The 15,485-nt window shown below is 38.2% G+C and overlaps 3 protein-coding genes across 3 annotated transcripts; 2 read left to right on the plus strand and 1 right to left on the minus strand.

Annotated features, from left to right (window-relative positions):
• Positions 1–1,368: 1,368 nt before the first annotated feature.
• rfc3 (replication factor C (activator 1) 3) lies at positions 1,369–4,178 on the plus strand. Its single transcript, XM_079862324.1, has 9 exons — positions 1,369–1,565; positions 1,811–1,948; positions 2,035–2,102; positions 2,178–2,275; positions 2,416–2,597; positions 3,032–3,168; positions 3,335–3,433; positions 3,742–3,811; positions 3,928–4,178. The coding sequence occupies exons 1-9, from the start codon at positions 1,479–1,481 to the stop codon at positions 4,117–4,119; spliced, it is 1,071 nt and encodes a 356-aa protein (XP_079718450.1). The 5' UTR covers positions 1,369–1,478; the 3' UTR covers positions 4,120–4,178.
• A 247-nt stretch (positions 4,179–4,425) lies between these two features.
• Positions 4,426–10,933, minus strand: kl (klotho). Its single transcript, XM_079862325.1, has 5 exons — positions 10,108–10,933; positions 8,295–8,805; positions 7,806–8,074; positions 5,892–7,017; positions 4,426–5,062 (listed from the first exon to the last, which is right to left on the minus strand). The coding sequence occupies exons 1-5, from the start codon at positions 10,831–10,833 to the stop codon at positions 4,722–4,724; spliced, it is 2,973 nt and encodes a 990-aa protein (XP_079718451.1). The 5' UTR covers positions 10,834–10,933; the 3' UTR covers positions 4,426–4,721.
• A 2,363-nt stretch (positions 10,934–13,296) lies between these two features.
• zar1l (zygote arrest 1-like) lies at positions 13,297–15,199 on the plus strand. The gene is made up of 4 exons (XM_079861723.1): positions 13,297–13,964; positions 14,614–14,706; positions 14,778–14,852; positions 14,930–15,199. Exons 1-4 carry the CDS (start codon positions 13,332–13,334, stop codon positions 15,071–15,073), a joined length of 945 nt encoding a protein of 314 aa, XP_079717849.1. The 5' UTR covers positions 13,297–13,331; the 3' UTR covers positions 15,074–15,199.
• The last annotated feature ends 286 nt before the right edge of the window (positions 15,200–15,485 follow it).

Genomic DNA, 15,485 nt, shown 5'->3' on the forward strand with positions numbered 1-15,485 from the left:
TGGACATGTCAGACTAAGCTGTTTTGGCAGCAAACGCAGCATATGACTTCAAGAATGTGAGATGTAGGACATGATGAAGGTTAAACTTGAGGAATAAACAAAAGACAGACCTTGTTTTAGGGTTGAATGCCAGAAACTGTAAGAATCTGCTAAGAACATCCATGTACAGTAAGCTGTTAGAGAGCAGTGTAGTTTACATTCAGGTCCATTTTTGAGGACGGCATGTTTGGCAGATAGATCCTTTCATTCATTCAGAGGTAGTTTGTCAGCTGAACCACACAAGCAGAACAGATGAACCTAAAAGGGAGATCTGAACACAGATCTGAATGAGCGTACAACCCTCCAATAGAGGACGGCGGGAATGGAAGTACAACCTGAAAATGACAGTCCTTATGTTCTTGATGCAAAAGATTTAGAATTATTATTCTACCTACTATGGTGTGCAACAGACTGATGAATGAATGAAATATGAATGAAATATCTTCAACAAATTAGAAAATATTATCACTGAAAGCAGATGAAACAGATTAACACTGCTCTTCTTGCCTGATTACTATATAGGCCTATAACATTTTGAGATGTTCACATGGTGAAAAATGGATATGATTTTCCCCCCTCTGGAGGTTGACAGTATTTTCTGATTTATGGAGTGATAAAAACCTTTAACTTAACTCATGTCAACAAAATTAAACAAGATTTTGAACATAGCTTTATCCAATGTTCATATTTCTGTTCTGGAAATGTATGCAAACCAGTACATATTTAATTTGATAGTGTTGCATTTGCATAACTGTCTTAATACTATGAGTAATAAACTGTGGGAAAAATGGTAATAGTTAACATTATTACATTATTCACTATAACGTCTTGCCTTAAAAAACTATATTAAATCAACATAGCTATAATAAATTAAATATGGAGTCAGGACTATTTATATGATATAGCCTAACTGCAGGCTGTGGAATAATGTGCTTATAGTTTTGTATTTTCCTGAAATTATTGTTATTGTTCTATATTAGGCTACTTCTGTTGAAAACAACAACAACATCATCAACAACAAAAGAGGTTTGGCAGAATCATTGACAACCTCACCATTCACTTTCATTGCGCTATTTTCCAGACAATGAAATTTGTTTTTATTTTGACCCGACCATATCATCAGCTTTAATATCATCTGACGATAATAAAGCTAGGCATTATCATGAAATATTGTCAAAACAAACCAATATCTTAAAATAAACCCATACCAGTTTAATGTGTAATATAATTCTTGAATGTATGTTGTGAATCCATTAGTTCCAAACTGTAAAGAGCGCCGGCAAAGTATCGAGTTTTACGAAACGCGAAAGCACTTGTCCTTCCTCGCTCCCTGTAGTTGCCGTTCTGACAGCGCACTGCGCGGGTTTATGTTTCGCGGGAGCAGACGGCTCAAATTCTCACAATAACATATTAAATATTCTCATCATTCAGATAGAAAAATGAGTTTATGGGTGGATAAATACAGACCAACGTCCTTGGCTAAACTCGACTACCACAAGGAGCAAGCAAACCATCTGAAAAACCTGGTAAAAAAGCAGAAACTATATAAAGCTAATTGGTGTTGGTGCTGTTTATGTCTGACTCAAGTCACGCCAAACAACTAAACCGTGAATTATATTTTACCAACATGTACATTTGCGCTCTCTAGCTGAAGACAATTTTTTAAAATGGTTTCTTTTTACAATTTCAGTAACAATACTGGTGATATAAACTTAAATGTGCCTAATATTAATTAGATAATATAATGGTCTCTCGCGGTTTAATTCTACAGGTCCAGTGTGGTGATTTTCCACACTTGTTGGTTTATGGACCGCCTGGTGCTGGGAAGAAAACACGGATCATGTGTCTGCTCAGAGAGTTGTACGGACCCGGGGTCGAGAAACTCAGGATTGAACACCAGTCCATCACGGTATTAAAAACATCAGATACTTTGAACATCTACTAAGTATATAGTTAACTACAGTATTAGGCTGGCTAACTGTTTGTCTCTTGTAGACTCCATCGAAAAAGAAGCTTGAAATCAACACTATTGCCAGCAACTATCATCTAGAGGTGAATCCAAGGTAATACAAAAGATTTACTCTGTATGTTTGGAGTCTTCACTTGCAGTTCCCTCACATCTGATCTGTTTTCCTCAGTGATGCGGGGAACAGTGACCGTGTGGTCATTCAGGAGCTGATAAAAACTGTCGCCCAATCTCAGCAGATTCAGTCCAGTGCTCAGAGGGAGTTCAAAGGTTCGGCTTTGTTCTTTCATTGGGTTAGATCATTAATCTGAATCAGCTGAATAGCTAAGAGCTGTGTTTGCATATGATAACCTTTTATTAGTGATCGCGTACACTTCTAACAGTAGTGGCAGTAATGAATCTATTCACAGTGGTGCTGCTGACTGAGGTGGACCGTCTCACTAAAGATGCCCAGCATGCCTTGCGGCGTACGATGGAGAAGTACATGTCCACTTGTCGACTGATCCTTTGCTGTAACTCCACCTCAAAAGTGATCTCCCCCATCAGGAGCAGGTGTCTGGCTGTGAGAGTCCCCTTGCCAAGTGTGGAAGAGGTGAGGTTGAAAGAAATGAATACTTTTAAGTTGATCAAAAGTGATCGTAAAGATGTTTACAATGTTACAAAAGATGAAATTTCTAAATAAATGCTGTTGTAACTTTCTATTCATCAAAGAATCCTGGAACAATGTTTCAAGGTTTCCACAATAATATTAAGCAGCACAACTTTTTTCAATGTTGATAATAAAAAGAAATGTTACTTGAGCATCAAATCATCATATTTGAATGATTTCTGAAGGATCATGTGACACTGAAGACTGGAGTAATGATGCTAAACATTCAGCTTTGCCATCACAGAAATAAATTACATTTTAAAATAGAAAACATTTCTTGTAAATTGTCATATTGTCTGCATTTCTGACTATATATTTGAAATGAATTGTGTTTTGCTTTACATCTGAAAGCAACCCAACCTTCTTCATCTTCTCAGGTGTGCAGTGTTCTGTCAGGCGTTTGCAGGAAGGAGGGCCTGCTGCTTCCTCCTGAACTGGCCAGACAGATCGCTGAGAAATCTGGCCGTAACCTCCGTAAAGCCCTGCTTATGTGTGAGGCCTGCAGAGTTCAACAGTGAGAGCCTTCGCTTCAACCAGAATAAAGAGACTGTTCTATTTACCAGTGATAAATAAAAAATGAATGATTGTATCCAGCTTCCGAATGAATAAACATAACTCACCTGAAGTGCAAGCCAAATATACATTTTATGTTCTCTGTTCCCAAATTTACTTTCCTGCAGGTATCCATTCTCTCCAGACCAGGACATCCCTGTGACAGACTGGGAGGTGTACCTCAGAGAGACCGCTAATGCTATAGTCAGCCAGCAGAGCCCTCAAAGGTCACAACATGCATAAATACAAGCAAAAACAAAATCACCAGCTGTCTGCCAGTGCTAATAACAGGACCTAAAAAGCGATAGATGTTAATAAATATCAACTTCTTGAGCATGACTTGCCAAAGTCCTTTTTATGGTTAAGAAAAAATCATTCACTTCTTTGCTTTGGTAATTCTAGTAAATGTGGGATTGATTTTTTTTTTTTTTACATCATGATAACTTTTAATAATTAACTTAGGTTTATGTAGCCTGGTTTGTTTTTTAAACAGTATAATTGAAATGTTTGCTAAACTCTTGTTTTAATTTTGCAGACTTTTGGAGGTCCGGGCACGATTGTATGAACTTCTAACTCATTGCATCCCACCAAATGTCATCATGAAGGTATAGCTGCTTATTTTCAGCTTATTAAAATGTTTTATACAGGGAAATCAAAGTTAAATTACAGCTTGCTTTGGTGTACAATCACAGCATCAACACTGTTCGCATTGGTATTCCAGGGCCTGGTGACGGAGTTGCTGAGTAACTGTGATGGACACCTGAAGGCCGAGGTTGTTCAGATGGCGGCGTACTACGAGCACAGACTGCAGCTCGGCAACAAAGCTATTTACCACCTGGAGGCCTTTGTAGCTAAATTCATGGCCATCTACAAGAAGTTTATGGAAGATGGACTTGACAACTTTATGTTCTGAGCTATTCTAGCCTAAAATTAATAAGACTGTTTTTCATAATAAAAGCTATTTAAAATGTTTTTGGACTGTTGTTTTTGCTATTTCCTGTACATCTTTAGGGAACTTGGACATGTATGAAATAAGCAGAAAATTAACAACAAAAAGCAGAAAGATAAAGAAAATTGCACATATGAATATTACAAAGTTCTAGAGATTTTTGGATTGTACATATGACATAAAAGGCTTAGATGTTACAGAAAATTATAAAAGTGCATATATATTATAACAGGTAATATAAAAAGAAAATTAAAGATATCGCACTTAATTACTTTGAAAATATTTATTTAATATATCTGACAATGTATGACATAATTTATCTAAACTAACCATAGTCAGTTACTCTTTAACATGCCATTTTTTTACAACCCCCTGTGAAATAACAAACTTGCCCAAATAATGCAAATATTTTACTTTTTACAAATAAATAGTGGTTTTACATGATAATTCTGAAATTATATATATGGTCAGGGTCATGTTGAGTTCAAAGCAGTGTTATGTAGTCATAAACTAACCATTAAAACAAATAAATTAAAAGTATAAGAGTCCACTGGAACCATTTCCCTTCATTTTTTGGTGGCTAATTTGTGCCTCTTGACTGCGTAGTAGATAATAAGGCACACTGTGATCAGCATGCAAGAGCTCACCAGAGAGAGAAAGCCAACGACAGGCTGCTTGTTGAGGATATAACGGCCAGAGCTGTGCACTGGAGCATGGGGACACTGTTGCTGAAGTGTGCCTGTGGCAGGGAAGCCATTGTGGTGGATGATGTATTTGTAATGGGCCAGTGAAGATTTCAGAATGACCTCCTCCTGCACATGACCATACATGCCAAAGCCTGGGTCCCGCTGGTCGCTGAATGCATATGCAAAGTAGCCCTTTAGATTGACTCCATCTAGCGTATACGCTAAAAGAACAAATAAGAGGTTAGAATGCGAGTGAAGTGAACTCCTGAACCCATGACGTAACTATAAAGCGAGGCCTTGCCGGTGTTTTGAGAATAGTAAACAAATATTTTTCCAAAGATCAGATGAAGAGCGGCTCGCTAGTTTTCCTAAGGTCAGCAAACTGTTTCCCTAGTTTTCTGTTTAATAATTAAGCCGCTGCGTGTGGATGTGTGTGTACAGCCTGAGATTTGTGCCTCTAAATAGAAACGGCATAGATTTGAGTCATCAGAACTTATCCAAGTGGGTTACAGTACTAGGAAACTTTAAAAAAATGAATCTTAAACAATTAGATGTTGAAACATTCAACATCTATGACACCCTACAGATATAAAAAAAAGTGTGAAATATATAATCTCTAAAACATGTGATAAAATGACAATGGATTTAAATAATGTTTGATTACACTTAAAATAAGTTTAATTGTTAATATGTAATTATACCTGTGGGTTACACTTACAGTAATATCAATATATAATTTGTTATGATTAATATAATTAATATTAATGATTCACATTTCCTTTAATTATAATTTTATTAAAATGTATATGAAATTTATAATAAAAACTAAATAGATTAGGAATTGCTAATTATTAATATGAATATTCATTATAATATATTGGTTTTCTGTGCTTGTTTCTTTGATCAGTTAATTAATATACAGTATTTTACACCATCATTTTAATTCAGTTAACAGTGACTGAGACAGAGCTCTTGACAAAGCCAAAAAAATAAAATTCTGTATGAGCCACCCTACTGAAAGCCAACACATAACATTATACAGTTTCTTACCTTTCAAGGCCTCATTAATGTAGTTGTATAGGTAGTAGACGCGCAAGCTATCCTTAAACCTAGCGGTGTCCTCTTGAACACCATTGGCCATCACATAAATGGGAACCCCTTTGTATCGGGAGTTAACCCAGTTCAGTGCCTTGCGAAGACCCCAGGGGACCACAGGAGAGTTGCGTCTTGGAGACATGATCCAGGTCACGTCAGATATCAACTGAACCTGCAACTTGTCCTTGAAGGTGTATTTGTCTTCCACTCCATCATATACCATTGAGGTAGTAAAATGGCTGATGGCGAAGAAATCGTAGGTTCCTTTTACCAGCAGTTGATCCTCTTTGCTGAACGTCGGTAAGTGGTAGTTGAAGAGATCGATATTGTTTCGCTGTTGGAGCCAGCTACGCATTACAGCTGGGTAATCACCTCTACCGAAGATGGGCTCAGCAAACCAGCCGACACGAAAGTCCAGGACTCGGTTTGCAGGCGCCACATCCTCCCTGCTGAATGAAAACGCAGGTTCGACCCAGTCCATATGAAGAACCAGCGATACCTTTCCACCTTGGGCTTTGCGAAACTCGCTGTCGTAGACGCGCCAAGCTAACGCATGCGCACGAAGAAGCTGGTGGCCCACAGTGTATTCAAGATCCTCATCGTTAGGCTCATTCAGAGTGATCCACAGCTTGACATGAGTTCCCAGTCGTTGGAAACACAACCTGGCGTAGTCTGCAAATGCCTGGACTGTCTCCTCGCTCTGCCAGCCCCCACCAGCCTCCCTGGATGCCGGGAGGCTGGATAGTTTCCCTGTGTGGTGCCAAAGGGTCACAACAGGGGTTACGTTAACCTTATGTAGCTCACTAACAAAGCAATGGTAGTATCTTAGCAGTGTTTCGTTAGCATCAGACACCCGGCCTGTTGGGATGATGGAGGACCAGTTGAGGGAGAAGTGGAAGTGTGAGACTTTGATCCGGTGCACATCAGACACCTGCTGGAGGATGCTGCCGTAGTCGGCGCAGTGGCGCGGCCTGTGCATATCGGGCGCCTGCACACCAAGGACCTTTTTCAACTCTCCGTTACCAGAGATGTTCCAGATATAAACGCTAGGGTCAGCAAACTGGGTTGGTGTAGTGTCAACCTTCAAAACAGGATCAGACGACATTCGGATGATTTTAGATATCAAATTTGAAAAGTGAAAATTGAATAAAACTAGGTTTTGAATTTATGCAAATGATGTTTATCAATGTTTGAAGTTTGAACAAAGGTCAAAGATTAAAGATACATCATATGATCAACACAGAATCTAAGTTCTAGAAAAATGACCTTTGAATGGGACAAACAAGAACAACCAAGTAAGATTGATTTGCTGGCCTGCACTTTACATAGCAAGGACATTTTCTACTTTTTGATGAAATGTGTGCAGTTAGATGTAATCAGAATTTTTTTTTTTTTAATGTGCATTAATCAACATTTAAATACATGTAAATGTACCCTGTCAAATGTAAATGTATATATGTGTTTGTGTGTGTGTTTGTGTGCATGTGTATAAATAGAAACATTATATAATATGAAATATTACTATAAAATATAAATATTAGATTTATATAATTTATGTTTTATAGTTATATTTCATATAAAGTGTATATAAATACGCACACATACTATATATATAAATATATATACGTGATACTGTATATATATTATATAAACCACCTTTTGTTAGATGTGATTAATCGATTTGACAGCACTAATATATTATATGTAATCTAATAATAATCCATATTTTAAATAAATATATTTATTATTATAAATAAAGTTCAAATATAAAATATATATCATATACAGTATCAAATCAATGATAAAAAGTTGTGTTTTTACAAAATAATTATTTAAGCATGCATGGCAAGCATCCAGGATAAGCTGTACCTGTATGGAATTGGCAGCCACTCCCCAGACAAAGTCACATGGAAAGACACCCTGCGCAGGGCGGTTCTCGGGAAGCTGAGGGAACCCATTCTTCTCTATTAGTTTGCTATAGAAAGTGGCAGATGTCTTCGGCTCTCTCTTCAGATCAGGAGTGTTGAAATCCACAAAGAAAAGCCCCCGTCGTATTCCATATTCACGGTACCACTCATACCCGTCCAGCAGAGACCAGGCTGTGTAGCCAATCACATTTACTCTATCAAAACGGATTGCTATAAAGAGGAGAAAATGATTGTTCATAATCAGTTACTATTCGTGAAATGTGAATTGTTGAAAATAGCAGTGCTAAATGATAGTTGGATCACATTGTAAATGCTTCTTTGACCATTAAAGATTATGATAATATGCCTACAACATACTGACTGATATGTTCTATTATCATTCATTCTATGTTTATCATTTCATCAAACACCCTCAGTTCATATACAGTACCTTTCAGAGTCTCCATAATAAAGCGCTTCAGATAGTACATATGCTTGGCATCCTTTGTTTTCGTGTCACCACTTCCATACCAGCCACTCTCCACAACAAAGATGGGAGGATTGTTGTACTCGGCACGGACCCAGTACAGCAGCATCCTCAGACCTAGGTCTTCTGTCTGGCCGAAGCGCAGACTGTCATTGATCAGCTGAAAACTAAGAGCCGGTCCATGAGACAGGGCAAAGAAGTCCGCTGTTCCATTAACATACACGCTCTCAGCCTCCGTGAAGGACGGCAGTCTGTGGGTCAGATTGTGTTTCATGCAGGGTGGATAGTCTCCATCCACAAACAATGGACGGGCGAACCAGCCGAGCACGAAATCTAGAGAACACTGGCAGGCTCTGCGGTTCTCCTGCCTGGTTCTGCTAGGCTTGATCCAGTGGGAGGCCAGAGCCATGGACACTAGCCCACCCTGACGGGAACGATACCGGTCGTCATACAAGTGCCAGGCTGCAGCATGAGCCTAGACGGCAACACAAAATACATGGCTATACATTATTTGAAAAACATATATTGTATACAGCACTTTGAAATACACAAATTTAACCAACATAATAAAAATTATGATTATTTTTTTTAACCAAATCGTCCTAGCCTATTAATAAAATAAAAAACATATATTTTTTGTATATATATATATACATATATATACACCAGCCACTTTATTAGATGCACCTGTTCAAATGCTCTACTATCTAATCAGCCAATCACATGGCAGCAATGCATTTAGGCATGTAGAGATGGTCAAGGCGATCTGCTGAAGTTTCAACTGAGCATCAGAATGGGGAAGAAAGGTGATTTAAGTGACTTTGAACACGGCATGGTTGTTGTTGCCAGACGGGCTGATTTCAGAAACTGCTGATCTACTGGGATTTTCACACACAACCATCTCTAGGGTTTACAGAGAATGGTCCGAAAAAGAAAAAGTGTCCAGTGAGTGGCAATTCTGTGGGTGAAAATGCCTTGATGATGCCAGATGTCAGAGGAGAATGACCAGACTTGTTCGAGCTGAGAGAAATGCAACAGTAACTCAATGCACAACACGTCAAACCTTGAAGAAGATAGGCTACAGCAGCAGAAGACACACCGGTGCCACTCCTGTCAGCTAAGAACAGGAAACTGAAGCTACAATTCAGATGGGCTCACCAAAATTGGACAATTAGAAGATTGGAAAAACGTTGCTGGTCTGATGAGTTTTAATTTCTGCTGCAATATTTGGCATAAACAACATGAAAGCCTACCATATCCATCCTGCCTTGTATCAATGGTTCAGGCTGGAGGTAGTGGTGTAGTGGTCCCATTTGGCACACTTTGGGCCCCTTAGTACAATTGAGCATTGTTTAAACGCCACAGCCTACCTGAGTATTGTTTCTGACCATTTCCATCCCTTTATGACCACAGTGTAGACATCTTCTGATGACTACTTCCAGTAGAATAACACGCCATGTCACAAAGCTCAAATCATCTCAAACTGGTTTGTTGAACATGTCAATGAGTTTACTACACTCAAAAGGCCTCCATACTCTCCAGATCTCAATCCAATATAGACCAGTATCTCTGAGGAATGTTTCCAGCACATTTTTTAATCTATGCCACAAAAAATTAGGTAAAAGGGGGTCCAAGGTGTACCTAATAAAGTGGCCGGTGAGTGTATATATATATATATATAGTGTATATATATAAACAGACAGACAGATACAATTATACAGATACATTTGTTAATTAAATAAATAACTGAAACATTTGAGTATGTGGCTCTCATTACCTTCAGAAGATTGTGTCCCACTCTGAAAGGCAAATCTGAGTCATTTTTGATACCAGGAGCCACAACCCCAGTTCCATATCCATGCCAGGCCACAACAAAAGGATTGTCGATGGTGATCCAAAATTTCACATCCGATCCAAATGTTTTAAAACAAAAATCTGCATATTCTCTAAATAGATCAACCATAACCGAATTGCTCCAGCCTCCAAAGAGGGTTTGCAAACTGTCCGGCAGGTCCCAATGGTATAAAGTCACGACAGGTTGCACTTTCACATCCTTCAAACCTCGAATTAGACTTTTATAATATTCCACACCTTTTTCATTGTAACTTTCTTTGGTGCCATTGGAGAAGATGCGCGGCCAGGACAGAGAAAACCGGTAGTGACTGACTCCAAGTTGCTGCAGGGCTCGGAGGTCCCCCGGGATGTTGTGATAACTGTCACTGCCCACGTCGCCTCTGGATACACGGGTCCCTCCGCGAGTAAAAGTGTCCCAGATAGACTTACCCTTCCCGTCTTTTTCCCAGGCTCCCTCAACTGAATATGCAGCCGTGCCGACAGCCCACATAAACTTCTCAGGGAAAATGTCATAAAGGAAGGCTTTGTCACCGGGATATGGAAGTTTGCTAAATCTATCCCATGTGTGCAGTCCTGCGCCTGGATCAGCTGCTGTCCACTGTAGCTGACTGAACAATACGAGCGCCAAAACAATCCATGCAACTGTCATGGTGCCAGAGAACTGGACAACTTTCCTAATGTTAAACAAGTGAGTTGTGTCTCTTACCTCACTCCGAGTCGCTTGCAACTGCGGTATAATGCACCTGGCCCCATCTGGTCCCGTTTTTTGTCCTCTCAGGAAATCTATCAATTATTACCCAGGCACTTGACGGGTAAATAGGTATCCAAGCTCTGCGCAATTCCAGCCTCCATAATAACACATTTCCTCCTGCTAGTGTATGATAGGGCAAAAAATATATATCTTTGATTTCTCCAGTGGCTCTAAATGACAACTGATTATCTTTTAAGACTGAAAAACCCATATGAATGAACCATATATCACAGGAATAGGCTACTGATCACCTAGTTATCCAGTAATCCAAATGGATTACTAAATGACTTTCACCGACAAATAATTTATGAATGAAATACATACAGTACATTACATTAATGTTACCAGCCTAAACTTTGTAAAATGTATTTCAAAACAGAATTGAAAACAATACTTAATTTTTGCTCAGTTTAAACTGCATGTTGTGGAAGTGCTTCGAACAGGTGTTTTTATTAGCTAGAATAAAATCAACATTTTAGAATACATGAAAATACAATGTAATATGTACTAGGAAACAGATTTGTGTATTTAAATCGAATTACATGCGTAATATATCAGAATGCATATATTACGTTATCTCCATCTAGAAGGCTAATGGTAATGTGCACGGTGCACCCGCATGTCCTGAACGGAGCCAGAAGGAAAAATTGACATTGTAATACATTAATGCCAATAATATGTTCCCCGAGATTGTTTTATTAGTTTTAAACCAGCTATTGGGGCCTCTGAAGGGGCAATGTTCAAATTATCTGGGCTATTTGCCTGTCTGACTCAAGCGAAACATCAATATTACAGTAGCATTGACCGCCAATGTACATAATTTAATGAAATAAAGAATGTATCACTTCGATAAGCATTCAATTATTTTTATTGCAACTATCTGCTGCTCTCTATAATCACGCAATATTATTTTTCAATACCTGAATAGCACAAAATATTATTTCTCAACACCTATCCTTGTCGCATCCATATGAGGGAAAACCAATGGTGTGAGTCTTGTGTTTTCCTGCAGGGCTTGTTTGTCAGTTTTGAAAGGTTATAGTCAAATTTATTTGATCCCATATAGATGAATTATAGAGATGATTGGCTAGAAAGAGAAAACAGAGGAGGAGAAGGAGGGAAAACAAATCTAAACAGTGATTTGTATGATGTATGATGTAAATGTATGATACTTTAAGCTGGAATAAAAACAATACATCCACTGAGCATTGAACTTACTTGAATATTGAAGAGTGATGCATGTTCATGTATAAATGTGTCAGGTCTTCTTCTGTACGGGATGGTGGTAATCCAAAGGTTGTTTAATTCATGAGGTGAAGAATCAATGGGATCACTTATCACTTTTGTGCCCATCATGCTGATCTAACAGGACTGTCCCTGAAATAAAAGTTACTTTGGTTGAGACAATGTCTGCTAAATGACTACTACTACTAACAGTGCTTGAAGACTAGTTATATAAATATATATATATATATATTGTTTTTTTTTTTTTTACTTTATTTTGCACTGTGCAGCAGACAAGTGATCCATACTTTATTTTATTTTATTATAAAATGAAAAGGTTATTGACAAATAAAACGGAACAAAATTCTCAGCATAAGAAACACACTTTAGACTGGTAATGCAAGCTTCAACTATAGTGAACCTAGAATTTAAGACCTTTAGTAAACCTTTAGTTTAGTTCTCATTGTTTGCCTGAAGCATAACAAGGTTTTAAAATCCAGCTTTTATAACCCTCCACTTATTTAAACGCCTAGCAACATACATACCTCACAAATTATTATTGCTCTTCAAATCTCGACTCAGTAAAAGAAAGGCTAATCTGTAATCGGGTTGACAATGTCACCATTATAATTACCTTGTTTTTAATAAAATATATTTTTATAAACATATATTCATAGTTTTATAAACATTTATTTATAAATAAAATATTTATTTATTCATTATTTTATATTTTTGTGATAAATCATTTTTTTTTTACAGTGCAAATATTCAATGGTGTCTCTGGTGTCAATTATTGTGAGGTCATAAAAATTACAAATAATAATTATGCAATGATTTAAAACATGTTGAAATTAAATAATAAATTTATGTTACATTCCAGAAATCATCTTAATTTAATTCCATTTAATTCCAAAAAACTTGCTATTTTAAAAATAAAGGTGAAGTTGTGGAACCTGCGTTGTCACTACCTGCGTTTTCATATAAAATACAGTCTGTACACAACTGCATTTTCAACTCATGCTAAATTAAATATATAAAACGGAAAGACTGCCGATTCCTAATGCTAAGCCACGCCCACACGTGATCGATGCTAATTAGGTCGCGTCAATTAAGGCGTGTGCTCAGGAATATCATAAATATTCAGCAACGTCTTTACTAATGATTACGCCGCAATGGAGGAGTATCTCATTCCACCTTACAACTATGGAGGGTATCCTGGCTATTTCCCCTTTTACCCCGGCAACGCGAAATTTAAGCAGCAAAACTGGAATAAAAAGGGAAACAATTTGTATGTTGCGCCAGATGCCCCCGATTATTTTGACGTTTATAAACGCGCGCAGTTAAAAGCGATACTTTCTCAGGTGAACCCGAACCTGACCCCGCGCCTCCGCAAGGCCAACACTAGAGAGTTCGGTGTGCAGGTAAACCCAAAGGTAGATGCCACTGTCCAGTGCTCACTCGGCCCAAAAACGCTGTATTATCGCGGCGATAAATGGGAGTCACCGAGGACGCCGTCCATCAACCCACTGAAACTGAAACTGAAAGACACTCTGCCCAGCACACCTGTCAACTGCGTCCGCTTCTCCCGTCCCGTCGCCATCTACTCCCCCGTCTTCGACCGCAGGATTTTCTCCTTGACCACGACTGCCGGTGAAAGTAAGGACGATGGCGGGGATGAGAGCAGCAAGACGGACAGTGAGACGGACGACGACGACGACGAGAAGTGTAAACTGGATGAAACCACGCACAACGAATCACGGCAGGGGAAGTCGTTGATTCAGCGAAATAAACGGTCTAACTTTCAGGTATGTTTGGGGAAAGGTTTAGCATGGCAAAATTCTCCCTAAAATACAATGGTTATTTTTCTGTGGAATTAGGTGACTTGGGCTTGAAATACTACGTAACGTTAGTCATACTTGGAAATATACAAATAATTTAGTTCAAAGCTGATCGGAAGAATACAGCTTATGACTGGTACTAGAGTTCTAATGATATTTTGTCTGGAAATTCTTATTTTATTCAACTTGAAAACTTGCAAAGGCGAATAAAATGCGGCTTTTCACTCTATTTAAAACGTTTTCTTTCACGACCCCCCCTTTTCAACATGAATATGTAATGAGCAGTTTGATTGGTAGTTGGTTCCTTAAAGTGATATTCACCCAAATTTGTCATTACTTGCCCTCAAATTGTTCCAAACCACTTTCTTCTGTTGAACAACTTTTTTGAATGTCGTTAACCCGACAGTTGACAGCACCCATTGACTTGCATAGTAGGCTATATATAATATATATAAAAAAAAAAAAAAAAAAGGATGTCAATGGGTGCTGTCAACTGTTTGGTTACTAACATTCTTAAAAATATCTTTTTGTTACTATCCCTTTAAAATTATGCGTGTACAATGGAGTTTTGGTAAACTATTTATTTTGAGCTCTATTCTAACAATTTATTCTTTAGTTTCTGGAGCAGAAATATGGATTTTATCACTGCAGTAAGTGCAATATTCGATGGGAAAGTGCATTTGTGTGGTGCATCTCGGGAACCTCCAAGGTAAAATGCAGTGACTTTAAAAACATTTAAGCTTGATGTTTAAACCTAATTAAATGGCATCATTCCCACAGGTGTACTTCAAACAGCACTGCAGAAAGTGCCAGGTGGGACTGAATCCATTTAGGGTTGAATCTATTCAGTGCCAGGTAGGAGTTGTTGATCATAATTGTGCACTTTGAAGTTGTTTGTGCAATTTGACCTTGCTCTGTTTGACCTCTACCAGGTTTGCTGCAAGGCTCGCTGCTGCTGTGAGCGAAAACAGAGGCACATTGACCTGCGTCGTCCTCACCGTCAGGAACTGTGTGGCCGCTGCAAGGGCAAAGGCCTTTCCTGTGACACCATCTACAGTTTCAAGTACATAGTCTAAATGTTCAGGTGTATAATGATGTGTTTTAGAATCTGTATTGGTGGCCCATGTGACATTGGGTGGGATGTATTGTATTTTTGTATTTGTATAAATGTGCAAGTTTATATAACCTAATAAAGTATATCAGCATAATAGTAGAGTCTGAGTGTTTCTGCTTCGTGAAGGATTTAAGAGCTCAACCAAAAATTAAAATGTTATGTGCTTTCCCTTATTTCTTTCCAAACTTGTAAAATGTTTTTCTGCAGAACACTAGTATGAAGAACTGTTTTTGACCATGCAATGAAAGTCAATGGGGTCCAAAACACCACTATCATTGTATGGAAATGAAGATCTTGTTCCACAATTTAATTATGGTAATGCATAATGGAATATTATTTTGCTCAAGATTATGCATGCATAAAACCCTAAGATT

The sequence above is a fragment of the Squalius cephalus genome, assembly GCF_949319135.1.
Source record: "Squalius cephalus genome assembly, chromosome: 24".
Taxonomy (NCBI): domain Eukaryota; kingdom Metazoa; phylum Chordata; class Actinopteri; order Cypriniformes; family Leuciscidae; genus Squalius; species Squalius cephalus.